At 38.2% G+C, this 21,773-nt stretch overlaps 1 protein-coding gene across 1 annotated transcript in view; it reads left to right on the forward strand.

Moving 5' to 3' along the window:
• The window catches only part of PGGT1B (protein geranylgeranyltransferase type I subunit beta), a 42,875-nt gene that overhangs the window by 9,085 nt on the left and 12,017 nt on the right, over nt 1-21,773 (forward strand). Inside the window, 3 exon segments of the mRNA XM_065045380.1 lie at nt 7,103-7,170; nt 15,516-15,667; nt 18,429-18,561. Coding sequence (XP_064901452.1) covers nt 7,103-7,170; nt 15,516-15,667; nt 18,429-18,561 — 353 coding nt within the window.

A 21,773-nucleotide genomic window follows, 5' to 3' on the forward strand; every position in this document is an offset into this window, starting at 1 on the left:
TTTATGAAGTAAGTATATGAAAGTCAAGATTGCTGATGCTTGATGTTTGCAGTAAAAGTGAAGTTTGCAAGAAGAGAGATTACAATAGACATTTTTTTGTTTCTTTGATAGTATGCACTAATTCTCAGTGAGATTTTTTTAATATACTGGATACAGTGTTTGGAATAGTCCCATTGTCACAAGCCTCCTAGGGAGGGCTTTGTAAATCTCACTATCCAGATGTGGAGGCTAACAGAACAGAGCACAGCTCAGATGTGCTGCTTCTTATCTAGCTATCATTCCATCAGAAGATTACAGGACAATAGTTTTGCAGAGGGTACTTTTGGCAGTGTATTCTGTGCTTTTAAATAATAAATTTCTCCTTTTTATCAAAAGAACAAACTTCCATCCAATACTGTATTATTGTATTGCATTGTAAAAACTGTTCATCTTAAGTTCTCTTGCTTTTGGTAATAACACTATGCTGTCTGGTCATTTAACCCCTAAAACTTCAGCATTATTTTTATTCCATTTTTACCTCATCTAATGGACAGCAGATAATGTGAGATGTAAATTGTACCAACAGCAGCAAGTTGAATACTGGATGACTAAATGTTCAGAAGGGAATATATACGTCTCAGTAGTGTCTACTTGCAATAAAACCCCAGGCAAATCTACAGGCTTGGGAAAGAGTGGCTGGAAAGCTGCCTGGCGGGAAAAGATCTGGGGGTGTTGATTGGCAGCTGGCTGAGTATGAGTCAGCAGTGTGCCCAGGTGGCCAAAAAGGCCAACAGCATCCTGTCATGTATCAGGAATAGTGTGGCCAGCAGGACTAAATAAGTGATTGTGCCACTGTACTTGGTGCTGGTGAGGCCCCACCTCGAGTACTGTGTTCAGTGTTGGGCCCCTCATCATAAGAAAGACATTGAGGTACTAGAGAGAGTGCAGAGGAGGTGACAAAGCTGGTGAGGGGCCTGGAGCATGAGTCTGATGAGCAGTAGCTGAGGGAACTGGTGCTATTTAGCCTGGAGAAAAGGAGGCTGAGGGGAGACCTTATCGCTGTCTACATCTACCTGAAAGGAGGTTGTAGCATGGAGGGTGTTGGTCTCTTCTCCCAAGTAGCAAGTAATACAACAAGAGGAAATGGCCTCAAGCTGCACCAGGGAAGGTTTAGATTGGATATTAGGAAAAGGAGGTTTAGATTTGGTATCACGGAAAGGGTTGTCAGGCATTGGAAATGGCTGCCCAGGGAAGTGGTGGAGTCACCATCCCTGGGGGTGTTTAAAAGGCATTTAGATGAGGTTCTTAGGGACATGGTTTAGTGCTAGAGTTAGGTTATGGCTGGACTCGGTGATCGTGAGGGTCTCTTCCAACTGAAATGGTTCTATGACTTTGTGGCTTTTCAATCCTGGGTGTGTGTAGTATTTGTTAATGGACAGCCTCCCAGCAGTAGAGCTCTGACTCCCTCTTTTGGCCTGTTTGGAGAAGTAGCTGAACTCTGGCAGGCTGTAGCAGTGAAGCTTTTAGTTTCAAAATGTTTGTGGATCTCTAGTTAAAAGATTGATAGCTTGATGCATCAGAATCTTTCCATGTTAAAAAATTATCTATCTATCTATCTATCTATCTATCTATCTATCTATCTATCTATCTATCTGTCTTTACTCTGCTTTCAAAGAAGCATTCCATTGCAACTTCTTTGACATGCTTCTGATAAACCACTATTTCCAGGGAAAATTTATTTTCAAACTTTTATATTATAACACTGGTTTATTATGTAGGTTCTGGAATGTTGAATTCCTATAATCTTGCCCTAAGTAACTGTATTGTACTTGATATAAGTCTTCATTACTTTTGGCTCTGGGACTGAAAATCTATTTAAAGCTTGTATTTTAAATTGGAATATATTGTTACAGAATCTTGGTTCTTTGTTTTTGATTGCATCACTGGTTGAATTCATAAAATGAGCAAAAAGAGAATTCCTGTAATTCTTATCAGAAAAGTAAGTTCCTCTGCTGTTCATTTTTGTCCCTCCAAAGCTTCCATATCCATAGCATTTAATTTGATTTTTATATAAAGACTTTTTTTAAGATGGCAAATTCAAATTATTTTGAGAACTACTACTACTTTACAGTAATTTTTTTTTCCAGTAGGTGGGAGACAGAACAGTCAATGTTAATATCTGTTTATCAATAACTGTTAATATAGAAGTACTGGCTGGGACAGAATTTTTTTTTTCTCTAATAGCTCGTATGCTGCTGTGTTTTGGGTTTGTTACTAAAACAGTGTTGGTAACCCACCAGCGTTTTAGCTGTGCCTGTGCAACATCAGGGGTGTCTCTTTTTACCCCTGTGCACCCCTTCTTCTTCTGCAGATGCAGCCAGGACAGCTGACTCAGGGGATGCTCCATACCATCTGACACCATGTTCATCAGTAAAAGCTTGAGGAAAGTAGGAGAAAGGGGATGATATTTATGGCAGTGGCATTTGTCTTCCTGAGTCACCCTTAGGCATGCTTTCTGGGACATGGCTGAACACCACCTGCCTGGCCAGTGGGAAGTAGTGAATGAATTCAAAGTGAACGAACTCAAATTCGTGCCTCACTTTGCTTGTGCCTGCAGCTCTTTCTTCTCCTATCAAACTGTTGCTATCTGGATCCATGAGTCTTCTCACCTTCCCACAGAAGCGGGAAGTGAATGGGTGGCTGTGTGGCTATGTAGCTGCTGGTCGGGGTGAGCCCACCTCAGCAGGGTGTTACAGAACTTGGTAGAAAATTCAGAATATAGAGGTTTAGAATTCTTAGAATCTCACAGTATACTAGGATAGTTTTAGGTAACATGTTTGTATTTACTGGTATGTGATATGTCTGATGGCTAATCAAAGCTTCAATTCAGAGGTTTGTAACCTTTGACGTTTTTGTGCGAAACTAAAGAAAGCTCATGAATGCAAAGCAGTGATATTTTGATCTTGCTGAGCAAGAAAGCCAATATATACTCTGTGAGTCGAATTGAAATGCACTGAAGGAAACTAAAGATTAAGATCTGTCAGGACAGACTCTGTTCTTCTGTGAGTTTATTGTAGTTGTGATTCAAATAATGTCCTTTAAGTACCATAATTACAGCTCGGGTGTTTTAGAGACTGACTGAACACGAATTCTAATTAGGGAATGGCGTCTCACGCACTGCAAGCTGACCCTCACATGCTGACCCTCACATACACCTTGCTGTATTCTGCTTTTTTAAAGGGCCCCTGTATTCTCTTAACTCAATAGTGTGGCTTCATATTCCATAGATTTTTGCCATTATTACTTTTCCTTCACTTCTAGTAAATGCTCTGCTTAGGTGCGTGACTAATACATCTGTTTTGTTTGTGTGTTCACTGCAGAAACACCTTGCTGATTTCCTTTAGAAAGCCTCACTGGCTTTGCTGTATTAAGAAATGTCAACAAAAGGAGAGCTGAGACAGATTTCATTTGTGGGTCTGAACTCAAAGGGCCCATGCATAGCAGGCTGAATATCATTGCACTACATCAGGGACTTAAAACTTTCTTCTGTCGAAGTCTAAACTTAGATTTGTAGTAATGCTTCTTTCTTCTTTACTTGTTTATCAGTACTGAAAAAAAAAGCATAAAACGTGACTGACTTTTTTGAGGTCATGGTTACATGTAAGCTTCCTGATCACAAGTTTCTTCAGCAGAAATACAAATTTTTCTCCAACATGACCTTCTTTAATGGCTAATTTTGATGTATTTATCTGGATGTATAAAGGACTTCTGTTTTAGAGAATGCAACTTTGCATTTTATGACATATTCTAGTGCTTTGATTTATAAGAATTATTTTTCAGCACTAGTTCAGTAAGAATCGCTTATGCTTACTTTATCTAGATGTATTGGCTGTGTCAGCCTATGTTAAAGCTGTGGGGTTTTTTTTGTAGTAGAATTTTAATGCTGTGTGTAAACTGCCTTTTGTACTTGGCAAAATGAGAAAAGCCTGGGAACCAGAGGAATGCATAGGAAAACCTGAATGGGAAGAATTAGTTGTAAAGGTATCAGTCTTCCCATGGAAGTCAGGATAAATAATAAGCATGTCCCGTTTGTAATAAATGAGCTCCAAGGATGAGCCATCTGTGGTCATCGCTTGGAGCTCTGTTACATGTCTTAAGGACTTTCTGGCTTACGTACAAGTAAGTAACATGGTTTTCTTCACAGGAAACTCTAAGCTTTTAAGTGTGGAGTCTTTTTGTTTGGGGAAAGGGTCAGTTTTCTTTATCATAGGGTCATAGAATGTCCTTAGTTGGGAGGGACCCACAAAGACCATCGAGTCCAACTCCTGTCCCTGCATATGACAACCCCACAGTTCACACCGTGTGTCTGAGGGCATGTCCAGTCTCTTCTTGAACACTGTCAGGCTTGGGGCTGTGACACCTCCCTGGGGAGCCTGTTCCAGTGCTCCACCACCCTCTGGGGGAAGAACCTTTTCCTGGTGTCCAACCTAAACCTCCCCTGGCACATCTTCCTGCCATTCCCTTGTGTTCTGTCGTTGGTCACTAAAGAGAAGAGATCGACGCCTGCTCCTCCTCCTCCCCTTGTAAGGAAGCTGTGGACTGCGATGAGCTCTCCCCTCAGTCTCCTCCAAGATGAACAAACCCAGTGACTTTAGCCTCCCCTCCAAACCCTTCACCAACTTTAGTTCTGTTGTCAGAGTTTTGAAAACTTGTGAAAAGTTTTTTGAGGTGTGTTTTGTTCAGGTTGTAATGGTCATGCAGCGATTGATGAAACATTTATTTGGTTTTGCTCTGTCTTAAGGTCTTTGAGAAAGTGTTTAAATATACTGAACTATGAAAGTGAACACTAGGTGGTACCATTTCATAGCTGCAGTTGTACTTTGTGCTTCAAGGGACTTTGCTGGAGCTGAACTGGTCACTCCAGCCGTTTTTTACAAAGGGTATAGACTATGATCATAGTGTTTTAATTAGGGTGGGTTTAATTTTTAATTCTGTTTTTGATTCTGATGTGCTGTATGTGGTTCAGGAAAGTAGGCAAGAGTTTGATTATCTCTCCTAAGCTATTATGTAAGACAAGCATGAATACTTTGCAACAAAATAGTAAAACCAACTTCACAGAAGGTGAGGTGATGTGCATAAACTGAAAGACAGTGTTGTTGTTTTTTTTCAATTCCCCTTTAATTTCCATTTAGTTTTGAAGTTGTATGTTCACAGGAAGCTAAAAAAAAATTGAGACAGGACGTCAATGTGCCAGTCATCTGACTAGAAATGAGCTGTTTTCACTTCCTGTTTTAACACTTCCTTTATCAGCTCAGAAGTCTGTTTTTCAGTTCAAGAACTGTAGCTAGAAATTTAGCATTTCACTTGTAATACTGCAGGAAGCGTCTGTTATATGCACATTAATGACACAGTTTTTTTGTTTGGAGGAGGGAATAAAATGATCTTGAACGATTTTGCAGTAGTAAGGACATTGTGGAGCTGTGCTGTTCTTCTGTTTTTCCTAGGAGCCTCTGCGTAAAGTCTAGGAAAGTCACTGACATAAAGCATCAAAATAGATTTTGAGTCACTGATAGCAATACAGTTAAAAAACCAGCATTTTAAAATTACTAATGCTTGGTTTTATTTGGTAGCAGTTTAATAGTACAAGAAAAGTTTAAAAATATTACATGAAAATTGAACAACTAAAGGGAATAATCAGTCCTGATTTCATTCATGTACTTTAATTTAAATCTTTCTTTTTAATAGTAGCTGTCAACTCAGAAGCCAGTTGAAGTGACTGCCTAAGAGCACACTGCACTTGTTATTTCTGCCTTGGTAATGAATTATAAACTGCAGTCTAAAAGGCTGTGATGAGGATCAGTCTTTCTGAGATCAATCTCCCCATCTAGCAACTAGCAGATGAGTTCTGTTTGACTGCAGAGCTGTCCTTATTGTATCACTTTTTCATTTGCAGCCAGCCAGAACAGCTGTGTGCTAGCAGGCCAGCAAATGTTTTCTGGATGAAGGGTTTCCACCTTAGTGCCATTTCAAAGTGAATTTTTTAGTTCACTTAAGCACTTTAAAACACAGATTCATTTTTACTGAAAATGGGCCAAGTGAATGATGATTTTTCCACAATGTCACTTAGGAAATCTGTTCCTCCTTGTACTGATTTGTTCACATTGTGTCATTTTTCAAATCATGATGCTTTTTGGGCAGTGTCCTTCGGGACCTTAGATTAGTCCATAAGACTAATATTTATTGTGCTTTCCAGAATGTGTTGCAACATGAAATACAAGTTTTTGACTCCAGGAGCTAGTGTTCTCCGCTGAGATTTATATTATAAAAAAATATAAGTTATGCACTTTTTTGTCTACAAATCCACATGCTTTTTCTGTTTCCTCCTTGTGAATACGACTATACGTAGTAGTTTTTAGTGCAGATTGAAATGAACCTGTACTGAGCTCTAGACAGTGTCTGGTGCACATGTCTGTATACTGTGTGCTGAGGCACTGTGACACATATAATACTGAATCTCTAACAGAAATGTTTGATAGCTATGATGTTCATGTACCTCTGTTTTGAGTGAGAGAAAAGTGTCTCAAATTAAAACTTTGCCTTTCACTCCATTTCAGCTATTTCACTCTGACAGTATTGAGTTAGACTGGTGCTAGCTTAAAACTGCAGACAGTTTGTTTGTCCTTGTACATGTTGCAAAGTGTCTTAAAACAATTCTGCTTGGGAACAGATGGCATTCCCAGGCAGGAATCCAGAGAGGAAAAAAATCTGTTAACTCTAGGCACTTTTTCAGGGGAGCAATCTTTTTTTTTGGTTTTGTTTTTTTGTTTTGGAAAGCATGGAAGACAATTCCGTGCTGATGTGAACATTGTAGTTCCACCAAATAACAAAAATCTGTTGCTTTGTTATTACTGCAGGATCAAGTTTGCCTGTGCTTTTTTTTTTTTTTTTTTTTAATAATCAGATTGATTAGAAACTGAGGTTAGGAACATAGTGAAAGACACATGCAAACTCTAGTAATACTGTTGAACTAACAGGTCTTGATCTGGACTAGAGAATTATGGTTTATAATGCATGTTTCAGCAAAGCAAGTTAGTTGAGTCTTTATTTTTTTTTATCTTTCCAGGATCAAACTTGAATCGCTGTGGCTTCAGAGGCTCTTCATATTTAGGGATGCCATTCAATCCCTCCAAGGTCAGTTAACTGTGTGTGTGTGAGGGGGAAATATTTTCAATTAGGCAATAAAGGATCTTTTGTCTTTTGTATAATATTAACTGCATAATTATGGAATATCTGGAAAACAAAGATTTTTTGCACTGCTAGTAGACTGAAACCTTTGCGGAACTTCTAGAAACATGTAAGAAACTTGCTAAAATGGTATTGCTTGAGTTTCCAGGGCAGTGAAGAAATTGCCATACAAATTGTGGTTTGTCTCAGTATACTCTCCCACTTCTCTGATGTTACTGAAGTAGGTAAATTTCTCTAACACAAGAACTGTAACCTGGTAAAGAAGGTTGGAGTAGCTCTGTATTAAGTGCTGCAGCACATGCTCTTCTTCAGTATTCCTCTTCCTGTGATGAAACGTGTAATTTGGTTGCATTTGGTACCCACTCAAACAAAGGCAAGGCTCTCCTCATCCCCCCTAGTCACGACCATAACAGAGGATGCTTTGAAGCCTGTGAGACTGATGTTCAAGAGAGTTATATCTGTATACAAAAATAGAGTGTCCTTAGTACAAGAGAGACGGGAGGTTTGCAGAGGCTGCTAAAGATGGTATGGAAGGATTGATGTGGTTGGAAGAGGGAAGCTGAGGCCAGGTTGCAGGAAGGACTGTGAAGGAGGTGCAGTAGTTCTGTGTTTGATGGATGAAAAATCCAGAAGAGCTCTAAATCATCACCAAGTATTTGATTTTTGTAATGGACAGATAACAAGTTTTTAAATATAAATGAATTAATTAATCTTGGAGTCCAAAACTGAAAGCAAGGAAGGACATCTGAAACAATCATGACTGTAGTTGAGTGTAAAAATGCTTGAACTAACTTGAGTACAAAGAGAGTACAGCAGCCTAATTTGTGCTTAGTTTTGTTTACTCTTAACAGCTTAACTTCATGCTTCTGAATAACTTGTGGGAATGTTAACCTACATTGGAGTAATAACTGCATAAGCCTTTTGCATAGCAAATCAACCGAGTACTCATAGCAGTAGTATTCAGAGGTTGCACTTTCTAACAAGTGAAAAATAATAGTGAAGAGGGATTTTTACATCTCTGCACAGGGTGCTACAGCAGCATGTGACAGGAAAGGTAATTTGTCTCTTGGCTTTTTTGGTATTCGGTTTTACACTACAGATGGTGTCTGCAGAGAGCTTGAACTGTAGTAGCAAGATGAATTCATCAGCTGTTTTAATTGGAATTAACCTCAGTGGCAATCCAACCACCCGCTGAGCATGAAGGAGAAAAGGAAAACTTAGCTTAAAACCTAAAACAATTTGGGATATCTAGTGGTGACTTACTGGGATACTTTGTTAAAAATAATGTTTAAAAACAAAACTGTATACAATAATTTCAGTACACTTGTATAGGCAAAGGTTGGTTTTACTCAGAAGGAAGATGGTTGTCTTTGGTAAGTCACCTAAAGTGGTTGAGGTTGTCATGCTGTTATTGTGGCATTGACAGCATTATAAAATGAATAAAGACATAATTTTACCAAATTAAGATAGTAAAAATGCAGCAGTTGTGTTTCCTGAAAGGCTTGGGTCACTGCCATGTGGTATAGTACATTAAATTAGCGCATACTTTTTAGAACCTTTTTCAAATCCTTCCCAGTGTACAAAGCATGGTGAGTGAGTTCTGGATGTAGTTCTGAAATCTTGTAAAGGCCCCTAAAGAAAAGAAGTCTGTTAAGATTGGCAAAGCATCATTGTTCCTTCATAGTCCTTTCTAGAGTTTTAATTTAACTTTCAAATTCCAATAGTGCATGCTTCATACTTAAAATTCTCTTTTCAGGAAATGTGTTGTGGCCCATCTTGGCCTCATGATGTGTTAGCCAATCTGCAGAAAGGGCAAAGGAGTGGAATCATGTAACCTGTGGAAGTCAGTTACAGATCATTTTCTGTAGAAAACTGTTTGCACATGGATGTGCTTTTCATTCAAGCATTGCAGTACTTTTTTCGGTGCATCTGCGTTAGAGGGATCAGGTCGGCTTGTTTAATTGGCATACAAAGGTTTAAAGTATTTCCAGCACTATTGCCCTAAAATGTTCTGAAATAACTCGGGAAAAAAAGACTGGAAATCCACTGCGATGACTTTGAATTATGTGTAAGTTCTTGCCAATTTTCTTTATTCATAATTTTATAATGTTCTACTAAATGTATGTCTTGATAACTTTTGAAAAAGCTTGTAAATGTTTTGGATTTGCATTGACAGTTACTATTTATTACATGCCAATACAATGATTTCATTGTTGAACTCTGAGAAAGTGCAATACTGGAAGTAGCCAAATCTCTTCTGTCACTAGGGACCCTTCAAAATATTAGAATAAAGCAAGTGATATGTTAATTTCCAACTTTACTAAATGTTATCAGGATAGCCCATTTGTTTTTGGTTTGGGGTTTGGATTTTTAGCTGTTAACCCTTCCAGTGTTTGATGGTAGTGTCTGTGCAGCACGTGGGCCTGTAGCAAAAGTGAAGCAAAACCCTTTCCACTTGACCAGCTCACCACACGGAGCCTTAACAAGCCTCAACAGTCTTAACCGTATGCGAAGGCTAAGAGTGCTGCATCTATCATTGCATTTAAACATGAGCATTTAAAATTAGATAATTATTTTTTGTAAATGGCTCAAGCTTCTTCAGTCTCTCTGGTTTGGTATTATTTGAGTTTAAATTAGCCTTTTAATTTAGGGGTGAACAGTCTCCTAGAATTTCAGATTAGCCTAGGTCTTTTAAACCTCTTTAAAGTGTTACGTATCAGTTTTAGGTTCTAGATTTAAAGCCAGTACCTGGAACTTTAATGTAAGATAGAGGTAAATAACATATGCTTTCACTTGGTTAAAAAAAGATCTGTTCTGTCTTCCTGACACAACATTGTACTTTTTCAAGGCTGAGACAATCCATGTTTGTAACACTGGTCAGATGTGAGAAGGTTTTTTTGAAAGTGGGACTCTTGCCTGCCTTCGTAGGAGTATGTTTAGTAGCATTCTTCATTAGTGTTCAAGAGATATTGCCTATGCTTTCCAGCAGAGAGTTTCTTAGCCCTCTCTGCCGTCATCAGGAGGAGTTGTCAGTGACCATGAGTTATGTTTAAGTAGCTGTTCTGGATAATGTGATAGGGAACATTATCGTGTCACTGAACCAGGTTTTAACGTTTGAAAGCTTCCCCTCACCTTTCATCTTCAAGTGTTAATTCTTCTAAGGAAGTCTCAGATGGTCCGTACAATGATGGTAGCAGCCATAGAGCGGAACTGTTTTACTCAATTGCTGAGAGCCAAGTGAATCTGTTTTCTGTTTCACAAAAGGTGAAGTGTGTAGAGAGAACAGGACCTGGCCCTATCCCCACTGTTGTCTTCTCAGGGTATGTCTGTACCACTGTATTAGTTCAGGTCAGTAATGTGCTTGCTCCAAAAGAGCGTGGCGTACAGACTGGACTCCTTTTGAATGAAATTGAACCAGAAGTTGACCTCTGAATGAACTTCCCCATTAGTGGGCCATTAGTCCATGGGGCCACACTGCAACTTGCACAAATTGTGAAATGCACGTAGTGTGGCACTGGTTCTGCAGGACCCACTGTTCTTTCCTCCAGACCCTCTCCTTTTGCCTTATTCCTTTATGGAGACAGCTTTAAAGGATTAAGTGTATTTCTTCTGGTTGTTTAGTCTTAAGTGTTTAACAATCCATCCATAGTTTAACAGCTTTCATGTTGCTAGCTTTTGAAGTGGAACTCCTGCCATTCTCAAAATAACTTCATTCTGTTAATCTTTGTGTCCTTTGCACGTGAAGATTACAGTTTGAGGTGATGGCAATAGTGGGGTTTTTGTGCTTAAACTGACAGTTCCCTTAGTTGCTGCTGGTGCTTTAGTCTATAGTGTCTGTGAGGCAGAAACAGTTCTGTTCCACTAAAAGTAGGCTTTGTTCATGATACAGAACTTTAAAAGTAGTTTTTTTTTTACCAAGCCTGAGGTTGCCAGTTAAAAACCAGGTGCTTTGACTACAGTGTCTTTGATAAATTTGGGACAGACTTCTACACAATGACTGACTTACTTTGCCCTTCCAGACAGAGGCAGTCGAGCCACACTTCCTCCAGCCACGCAAATTTTAGACGTATTAGCAATGATCTCATGAAACTTTTGAGACGTGCTGTAATTTTTTGCCTTTGGAGAAGCCATTCCAGTCCTGCTTTGTGATGTGAAATTACCACATGACCATTTTTTACAAATGTCATTAATTCTCAATTTTCTGCAAAAAAAGTATTGTTTCTGTGGGTGTTGGGTGGGGTTTTGTTTGTTTTAATTGTTTTGTTTTCATTTTTTGTTTGTGTTTGTTTTGTTTTATCTGAAGTGTCCAGTTATTCTGATTGTTGTCCCCTCAAAGAAATCCTGTTACTTGGGTTCAGGTGTTTTATTGCATTAGTCTATGTAGTATATATTAGTGTGTGTAGGTACAACATAAATTTTGTTAAGTACTATCACAGTTAGCTTGAAATACTTACGTGAAGCTTAGAAGATAAAGTTAATTCTAGTACACTTCAGATTTGAACAGTTATGATTAGCGTACAGAATATATTATTCTTGTATTCTTCTGGTGAATATCTATTTTCTTTATTCTTTTTTAAGTCACATGTGATGAACAAAGATCTGTTAGGCTCTCAAAAGCTTCCAAAATCTCACAGTAATTACCTATATGAAACATAATTTTGGCCTTTGTGAGTAAACTTTATAGTAATTCTGGTATGATCTCATATTTGATTCTGATACTTCTGTGTTTAATTTAGTTTTATGGAAATATTGGCTGTATTTGTTGGGATTTTTGGCCCTAAATCAAATGTTATCAGGATATTGGCTGCATACCAGTATGTTGGACCCTCTGTTGCTTTCACTGGCTTTTTAATAATTACATATCAAGATGTCTAGCAGTATATCAGCTTATCATAAAAGAATTTAATTACTTGCCACATGATAACCCTGTGATGAAAAAAAACTATTAGTAGTAAAGGTAGTTGTGTGACCTACAAGCAGCTGGTTTTGAATGCTGAGACCATCTCCCCAAATCCCCACATAATGATGTTTCAAAACCATGTATCCTAACAGTCTTTTCTGCATTACTTGTACCTAAATATTTGTTTGATGTTCAAGGACAGAAGTAGATGGCAGTGCTAATTTAGCTGTGAACTTCATGGTTGTATGTAAAGGCAGCAGACACTACTGTTTGGTTTATATATATCATACAAGTATAGTTTGTGCTCTTTACTAAACCTATCAACTTGCAAAATTTTATACAGCTCTAGTGTTGCTGAAACCCTGCGTTTGAACAAGCAATGTGCTCCTGCTACTTGTTGAAATTTCTGCATAGGAAAAGAAGTACAGATAGAATTTATACATTGTCCAGGTACTGTAGTGAGTGATAATGTTTGTTTGATAAGGATGCTATTATTTAGTTTCATAAGCATAGAGTATATCTGCTTAAAACACTTTGTTTGCAGCATGTTTTTACTGCAGAGAGTGATGGTGTAACAAAGACCTGTATTCACTAAAAATAAGGGCCCAGTTATTTAGACATGTTTGTAGGCTACCAAAGCTTTATGGGCAGTGTGGAATTAGCATGGGTATAGAAAATTACAATTTAAAAGAACCTTGTAAAGCAGGAATTTTCAGATACTTTGTGTTGACACTGTGTGAAAAATTGTCACTTGAAGAATTACAGATGTCTTAGAAAATTTCCTGAATATTCAGGGGTGTTTGTAGCAGTTAAAACATTTGGGTAGTTTTCATTTAAATGGTTTTAGAAAGCAAATCTGAATATCCTTAGAGTAAACCTTCTTTGCTTAGTGCATGTAGTCTTCCTCTGGAAATATTTTGAAAAGTAAAGTTGAACCATTTCACTATATCTATTACTGTTCAGTATTCCTGATGACAGCATTAATTTGGAGATGGACTGCCTATATAAGTGTGTAAACAGAGCAGTGGTGAACTCACAGACTGCGGCATTTTCAGTGTATTTATGTGAAATGAGCAGGGGCAACTTCTGGCTCTAGTTTATGCCAGGTAGGGAGAAATTAAGTGTTCCTCTCATTCCAGTTTAACTTCAATTACATGGATGTCTGGAAACATAATTTTCTTTGTTGTTGCTCCTGGTAACTGCTGGGACATTTTGTAAACAGTTGGTCCTAATATCAGAGAACATTTCCAGATATTTTTCATTGGCAAATCTGTGTCTTGGACATTGAGAATCCTTTTAGGGCAAGAACTGGTTCGGTTTTCGCCTTTTAGAATAGAGACCTGCTGTAAGTAAATTGTAAAATAAATTGATCAGTTATTTTAAACTGAATGCTTCTTTGTGTCAAGGCAGATTTGTATCACCCTATATGTCTGGATTTTTGGAGCAGAATTTTATATTTGAAATAAATCGATGCGTCAGAAGAGTTAAGTTGTTGATAATAAAACTTTTAAGGGAAAGGTATTCTGAGAAGAATGTTTTTGATTCTGCTAGATTTAAAATGCCTATAATTGGTATGATAGGCCATGTTATTCTTTCTGGGATTAAACCCTGTCATCCACTCAAATTAGAACGTGTTTCATGATTGCAGTAGCTTTTTCTAAGCTGTTTGAGGGCACAGCTGTCCTTCATCTGTGGTGTGCTCCATGGGGAAGTCAGCCTGGAACATCTCTCGCATGAGGAAAGGCTAGGTGAGCTGGGACTGTTCATCCTGGAGAAGGTTCAGGAGGATCTCATCAACATAAATACATAAACTGCAGGAGGGGTGCAAAGATGACAGAACCAGGCTCTTTCAGGTGGTACCCAGTGACAGGACCAGAGTCAGTGAGAACAGGCTTGATACACAGGAGGTTTCCTTTGAACATCAGGGAACACTTTTTCACTGTGAGGGTGGCCAAGCACTGGCACGGGAGGTGGTGGCGTCTCCATCCTTGGAGATACTCAAAAGCCATCTGGACTTGGTCCTCGGCACCCAAATCTAGGTGACCCTGCTTGAGCAGGAGGTTGGACCAGATGACATCCAGAGGTCTCTGCCAGCCCTTGCCTCTCTATGTTTGTGTGCGACTGGGAGATGTGGAGGGCAAGAGACAGATGGGCACTGGCAGCTCAGGGGTAGTTCTGGGAGCTGTTGAGATTTGTGCCTTCTTCTCAACAAGGAGTCCAGGGCTGGAAATGGAGCAGAGGAGTTGCAGCTCTCAGCACTCACTTCCTTTTTCCCTTTCTCTGTTGCATAGCTAGAGTTTTTTCAGTGCTTCTGCAGCCACTTTCACCTTGTTTTCTGCCTCTCTTTCCCAACTGTGCTTGATTCCCTAGGGTGAGAATAGTCTCTTGCTGTCTAGTGGGTAATAATTATTTTTTCTTGCAGTTTCTTATTAGAAGCAAAGCTTTTTGGCTTTGAAAAGAAGCATAAGTTGGCTGAAAAATACCAATTACACATAACATAGTCTTACTTAATTTGTTTTTTGCATGTGATTTTAGCATGAATTGCAAAATAAAATGGCGACTAGGCAATAATGCTAGTAAAATGTGATTTTAAAACTTAGTTGTCTGTGTTGCTCAGTATTGAAATAGCTTTTATCCTGTTTGAAATCATTGTCTTCCAGTTGCTCAGTATCAGGTATCTGAAGTTATTTTGTTGCATGTGACTTCTGTTTTCATTAAGTGGTAGAGTCCAGGATGTACCTATAAAATATCAAAAGGAAAAATAATAATTTTAGTACAGCTGTATCAATCCCTGCCCATTATTGTAATTTGTGTCATGTATTTAACTCAGTATTTAACTCCCATTTTAGCTTCTCAGCTGACATCATTTACTATGTGAATACTGTGTTTAAATTCTGATTATTTTAGAGTAGACATTAAAGTAGATGAGAAGCTAATTTGATATTGCTTCAGTTCACAGATTGCTAGTCATCCCTCACACTGCTTTCTACGTGTTGATCATTAGTTTGTAAAGTCTTTGTGTAAAGGACCTCCAGAGATTTGGCAGTTTAACAGTGCTTAACCAGCTGCCAGGAAGCTGATGCCTGGTGATGCGTCAGGATAAACTTAGGTACAGTTAAGCACATCCCGTCTTTTTGCTGAACTCTTACATAAATATTACTCCTGGCAAAGATTTTTTCCAACTGACCAACTGTTTACAAGAGCAGCAGAGCTGTGCAATAGCCTATATGATGATAAAAGTTGGGTTAGATGCGTTCAGTTTAACCATAATGAGTGAAAGGAACAGAACTTCATTTACCTCTTAGTGGAGTTTGTTTTTTAATGAATGCTAGAGTGTAATATAAGGTCTTATGATGTTTCAGTATTTTTGTCTTTTCCCCCTTTTTTCTAGGGCCCAGGTATGTCGCATCCCTATGATAGCGGGCACATAGCAATGACTTACACAGGTCTGTCATGTCTGGTTATTCTTGGAGATGATTTAAGTCGAATAAATAAAGATGCCATATTGGCAGGACTGAGAGCTCTGCAGCTGGAGGATGGAAGGTAAGAGACAATTTTGTATTCTGTAACTCTCTGGAAGGTTAATAGAAAACCCATATATGGAATGAAACATAAGAAACATGGTTTTTACAAAGTAGCTATATAATCTTTTCTTTCTATTAGAAAATTCTATGGTGGGTAATCAATACCAGTCGTAGAACACATGCCAGTTTAAAGGACCCAGTAGCACTTTGTGTATAGATTTGCTTTTGTATTGGAGAATGAGGATACTTACTTACAAGATTAGATACTTACTACTGGGAAGTTAATTGATTGGTTTTGTCCTGGGGATAGTAGTTTTTCTGCTCTGTCCTTCAGGTAAGTGTGGTTTTCTGTGTTCATATTCTCCATTTTTTGCAGTGCCCTGGAACACTGTAACGATGTTTTTTCTGCTTTGTGGGAGGATGGGCTTTATTTAGTTTTGAGTGATCCAGAATAACAATATACAGGATGAATTACCTTGTACATTTTTGAAATAGGAGATAATATTACTAAGCTTCATTGTGAGATCTGTCCTTTTTGTGTACATTTTTAATAGATGGTATATACTCCTCGATCTACTTCTGTTGGTGGGTTTGTTTGCTTGTTTTAAAGCAGGCTGAAACTGGTAGCTAATTAGAACTTCTACTAGGGCTCGTGATCTGTCTGTGTTGTTAAGTTTTACTGACTGCCATTTTTTAAATAGTACTTTAAGAAATGCAGAATTATCCAAATGTTGTTTCTGAAGGAATTATCTTTTACTTCACAAGGAAATTGCTGTCACCCTTTGAAGGTTTTGTTTCGGTCGAATGGCTTGTCACTTAGACATATTCTATAATTCAAACTTTTTTTGCGGGAGCAGCACAACTGTTAAAATGCAGTGTTGGGTGTGTTTTTAGAAAGAAAAAAAAAACAAAACCAAACACAAACTCCAGAATGTAAGCGGTGAATATGAACTGTATGATATGTAGTTTTCTGTTATAAATAACAGCAGCGTGTGCTTAATGGGCCAGCTCCTGAAGTATGTATACAGATATATATACATGTATTTGTTGATCTTCTGTAGTTTGCAGTTTCTTCAAGCATATGGAGGTGCCTGTTCCATTGCTTAAAGCATTTCTATTATATGTTGGGCTATTTTTGTTTTTAAAGTATATCCGAAAGGCAGGAGTTGCTTCCTAGCCACTAGCATCTTCAAATGGTTACTTGCCACCTTACCTGGTTACAGTAATAGGCTACATGCAATTAACCTCTTCTACATGTTTGTATCAAGTGTGGTTTTAGTGTACAGACTGAGAATTCTTATGTGTGATCCCAAGTTTTGTATTCTCTGTTGAAGAGTGCCAGCTAGCCCCTACAGAGGAGTGCTTTTTATGTCTCTGGTATAGAATTGTTGCTTGAGCAGGAGTCAATTTCTAGTGTGACAGACATTTTTATACCTAGGAAAACCACTTTTACTGTCCCAAAGGGGTAGGACGTTTGAAGGCCAGAGCTTGAGCTAACATCTTGTCCAGATGGATATGCTCACTGAAGGAAAGAGACATTTTTCTGGTGTCACCCTTGTATAAGTATGCTGGTTTCTAGTTACTAAAGGACAGGTGTGAATAAAAAGAAACGAGGAAGAGAAATTGAAATTGTATTGTGTCTTTTTTCATTACGAATAAATGTGTGTATTTCAGTTTCTACCTTACTTTAGCTGAATGTGATATGAAGCGTTTGGATAACAATGCAGTTGTCACCTCAGAATGGGTCAAGATTGTAAACCACAGTACTCGCACATCTTAAGAAGTGTCTTGGTTTCTCAGAATGTCCTGTGCCATGTCCAGAGAGCAATGGAATTCATCCCTATCTGCACTGCAGAGAGCAAGGCCTGGCACCTTTGCAGTTAGGGGAGGTGAAAATATCTCCCAGTAAATGTTGAGGGCTTTGCTATGCAGGAAGATGATGGGATACATGCTTGAATTACAGGGTCAGGGAGGGAGCATCATGTTGGTGATAGTCGTGCTTAAAAGACTCTCTTTAAAGTCAGAAGTACCTATTTTTCTTCTTTTAGAAGAGATCTGTCAGGAGGACTTAGCAATATTCTGTTGTGCTGGCTTTTTGCAAATAGTTGAGTGATCAGAATATACTGAGTAGCTTTTTGAACCAAGTGGAGGCTTGTCAGGCAGCAAATCAGATCTTCATTTTAAGGGTCTCTGAAAGAGCACAGGATTGTACCTACGTAACCTAGATACAAGTTTCAAACGTTGGTAGAGTTTGGAAAGAATGTAGCCATAGGAAATCAAAAACTGGATTGAGGAGAATTTTTATCATTTGTATTAGAAAAGGTAATAATAACAATTACATTTATGCATATATGAGAAACTGATCTTAAAGTTGCAGTCAGGAAAGAAAGCCTTGTGAGCTATTAAGATTTCTAGAAAGGCAAAGAATTCTGCCCCAAACAGTAAATCTTAAAATAATTATTAATCCATCAGTGTATATTGTGATCGGTGAATTTACACGTTAACATCTTTGAACAAATAAATATCAGTGTGATTACATTGCTGGGAATAAAGTCACTCAGGCTCCTAAATGTTTATAGTTCTATTCATTTTGCTCGACTTAGTTAGAATCACATAATCTAAAAAGAAAATCTAGCATTGCTTTGGGTTATATTTATGTGAATACGGTCAATAGAAGTAACTAATTTTTGAAGGAAAAATTACACAGTCCTCAAACTGTTTTTCATATTTTCTGATATAATAGGCCATACCGTGCATAATAACAGAAATGTTTCTTTCAGTTTCTGTGCGGTGCTGGAAGGAAGTGAGAATGACATGAGGTTTGTGTATTGTGCTTCCTGCGTCTGCTACATGCTCGATAACTGGTCAGGCATGGATATGAAAAAAGCGATAGACTACATTAGAAGAAGTATGGTGAGTACTCACAAAGTGGCATTTCCTGCTCAATTTTAAAGTTACTAGCTTTATTTCTTAACTATAACTAAAAGGCCTCCATCCAAATTGAAGTATTGTAGTAATCTCTTTTCTGTTCCTCCTTTAGCAAGTTGAAATGAAAAAGTACATTGTCTTTTGTATTTGTATTTTCATTGTAATGTGAGTACTAGGAAGGTAATTTTATTTGGCGTGTATGTTAAATTTGAGGGTTTTTTTCTATTAAAACTCAAAATTGAGAGCAAGTTCTTGCAAACTGGAGCCTGATATTCCTATAACTTAGAAAAAGTATGTACGTAAAGCACCACATCAATAAAATCCTCACATGTCAATGAACTGTAATTCTAACTCTTAAATTATATACAGAAACAAAGAAAAAATAATTATTGACATCAGCTCAAGCTGATTAAATGTTTCCAGTCATACACTTCATTATTTATTAATTAGGTATTTGGAATGAAGGAAGATATTAGTATATATATGCTTTTCTCTGTGTCTGTGCCAAGTTGTCTTCATATTTGGTTGGAGAAAAGAGTTTTCAGGTTTATTTCATGATGTTTTTGTTAATTTAGTTGTTTCATTTTCCAATATTAAAATGAATGTTTTTCAGAGAAGCTGAGTAAGCTTGAAAACTACAGTTTCCTGAATGAAGCAAACATATATAGTAAACTCTTCAGGTTCACAAAAAAGAACCAAATTTATGATGACATACAACTTGTCATGCAAACCAGCACATTTTAGTAGTTGCTGCCAACAGTGAGATTGTAAAATTCAAGTGAGAAACAAGTAAAAAAGACTTAATCTCCTGCTTCAGACCAAAGTGAGGGTTATTTTTTGTTTATTTCTTAAGGAGGTAGGTAGGTACATCACAAGAAGCTTTCTAGCACAGTGCGATAGACTGATTAGGCACATAATTTTATTCATGTTCTTTTCAAAAAAACTTAAAATAATCTAATTCATAGTTGGCACGCTCATTACATTAGCCTGCACCCTGGAATTCAGAGTATGAACAAAACTTTATACTATCACACCTACATTGCTTTTAATGCCTTTTAATATGTTTCTTCTCTGCTTATTCCCCCAACACCCTCAGCAAGACAAGGGAGAGAGTAGGAAGAGCAAAAGCAAGAAAACTCATGGATCAAGGTAAAGACAGTTAGCTAAGTGGACAAAAGACTTAAAAACAAATGATGAAAAGGCAGTCAGGCTTTCACCACCTCCCACAGGCACACCAATGCCCAGCCAGTCTCCAAGCATCAGCTGCCTTGGAAGACACCTTGCTCCTCCCCACCCCTTCTTCTGCTATCCCAGTTTTATTGCTGAGCATGAGGTTAAAACATATGGAATATCCCTTTGGCCAGTTAGGTTCAGTTATTCTGACAGTGTCCCCTCCCAGCCTCTTCTTGACCCCCAGCCTTCTTGCTGAGGGGTGGTGAAGTGGAAGAAAAGAGAATGCCTTGATGCTGTACTTGTTGCTGGTAGTCCATCTAACAGCTGTCCCCTAGAGCCCATGTCTCCCCCGTTTCTGGGAGGTCAGCCTACGAGCCCATGAGGTTCATCATCTTACTCTAGTTGGTACTCAGACCCCTTGTGTAAATGGAGTATTTAATATAGTAGGGCTCTTCATACTGGCAATGAGATGGTTAAGCAGAGTGTGACAGAGGTGTGTAAAGCAGTAAGTGGCACTGAAAAGGTGAAGTGAGCATGAAACAATTGTTTCTCTCTAGAACAGGAACTAGAGAACATCATATGAGGCCATTGATAGTGCAGGCAAGTGGATTTTTTTTTTTTTTGAATGTTTGGAGCTTTGAAATGGCACTGGAGGTTTACTGTCTACAGTGATATTGAACCGAATTCATAGTTTGCTTCTAAAGCCTTAGCATTAGTCCTTGTACCTGCAAATTCCACATGTTATGCTCCTACTGTGAAAATTGACACCACTGAAAAAAAAAAAAATGAAGCCTGAACAGAGCAAGACCTCTTGGAAGGGCCCGTAGTAATACTTCAGTTGACCAGTGAAGTGGTACTGGAGTCTGGACACGGTCAGAGTCCAGAAGGTACTGTGGCTTATCACAAAGACTAGGTCTTTTCTCAGCTAGCTCAGACAGTAACTCACAGAGATCCTGTAAGCAGTGTTCTGTAGACAGCAGTCTCCTTAGGACATGCTGAGGTGTAACAAGAAATACTATATTTTTGTGCACGTTTACTGTGAATTTGTAGAATGACTACACACTGTGTTAAGTAGGACATCCTCCTGGAAAGTCTTGGTTTGCTGTGGATGAATGCCCTGCAGAGTTGGTACACACTGATACACTAGTTGTGTCCAGATTTTCTGTGTGTGCACTGCTTGACCAGACCAGCATTTCAGTGTGGTCACTCACTTGCAAGGTGTCTGGTACTTCTAGGCAAATACATGCATCCTACTGGGTCACATTGTACTGTTGAAGGTGTGTTTGGAGAAGTTTCAAACACTTAGAGAGAAGCCCATTGTGAAAATAATTTGAGAGTGCTGGTTGTTCTTTCCTCTCGTTTGTCTCTTTCCATGACCATCCTTGAGATGTATTCCAGTTCAGTTACCTATCATAAGAACCAAGTATTAATGTGTATTTCGTAAACAAATGCAGTTAATGTGAAGTGTGGTATCCAAGAATATTAGCCTGGTTTCTCTTGTTAAGATTCTGTAGATAGTGCTAAAAATAACATGTATATTATGTTCAAAGTAAATTCTCTATTTCATTTGTTACTCCTTGTATAACTAACTATACAATGAATATTGCTATAGACTTTCTTGCAAATGCTTATTTCTGTTTTGCGACAATGTTACCTCATTCTAGTCCTTCCATTAATTATAAAACAAAACAGATTGTTGCTCAGTAGTAAACATCTGTGACAGAAAGATGTGGTTTTGCTTGACTACCGTAAGTCCTCATGTGCCCATAGATGAAGTGAGTGAGAGGTAACAAACTTTCTTGTTCAGTTACTCAAATCAGCATACATGAGAACTGCAACTAACCTGGATGAAGAGTAACATAAGTGATTAAAGCCAGTAATCTCTGTAATAAGCTTCTGGATTTTAAGCATATTGTTTGGAATTTGTTCTCTGTAATGGTGCAGTGTCAGAATTGTTGCAGATATAATTCAGTACAGCTGAAGTCGGGAAGGGGTTTATGTAGTTAGGCTTGTTAACAACATCA

The sequence above is a fragment of the Columba livia genome, chromosome Z (assembly GCF_036013475.1).
Source record: "Columba livia isolate bColLiv1 breed racing homer chromosome Z, bColLiv1.pat.W.v2, whole genome shotgun sequence".
NCBI classification, from domain to species: domain Eukaryota; kingdom Metazoa; phylum Chordata; class Aves; order Columbiformes; family Columbidae; genus Columba; species Columba livia.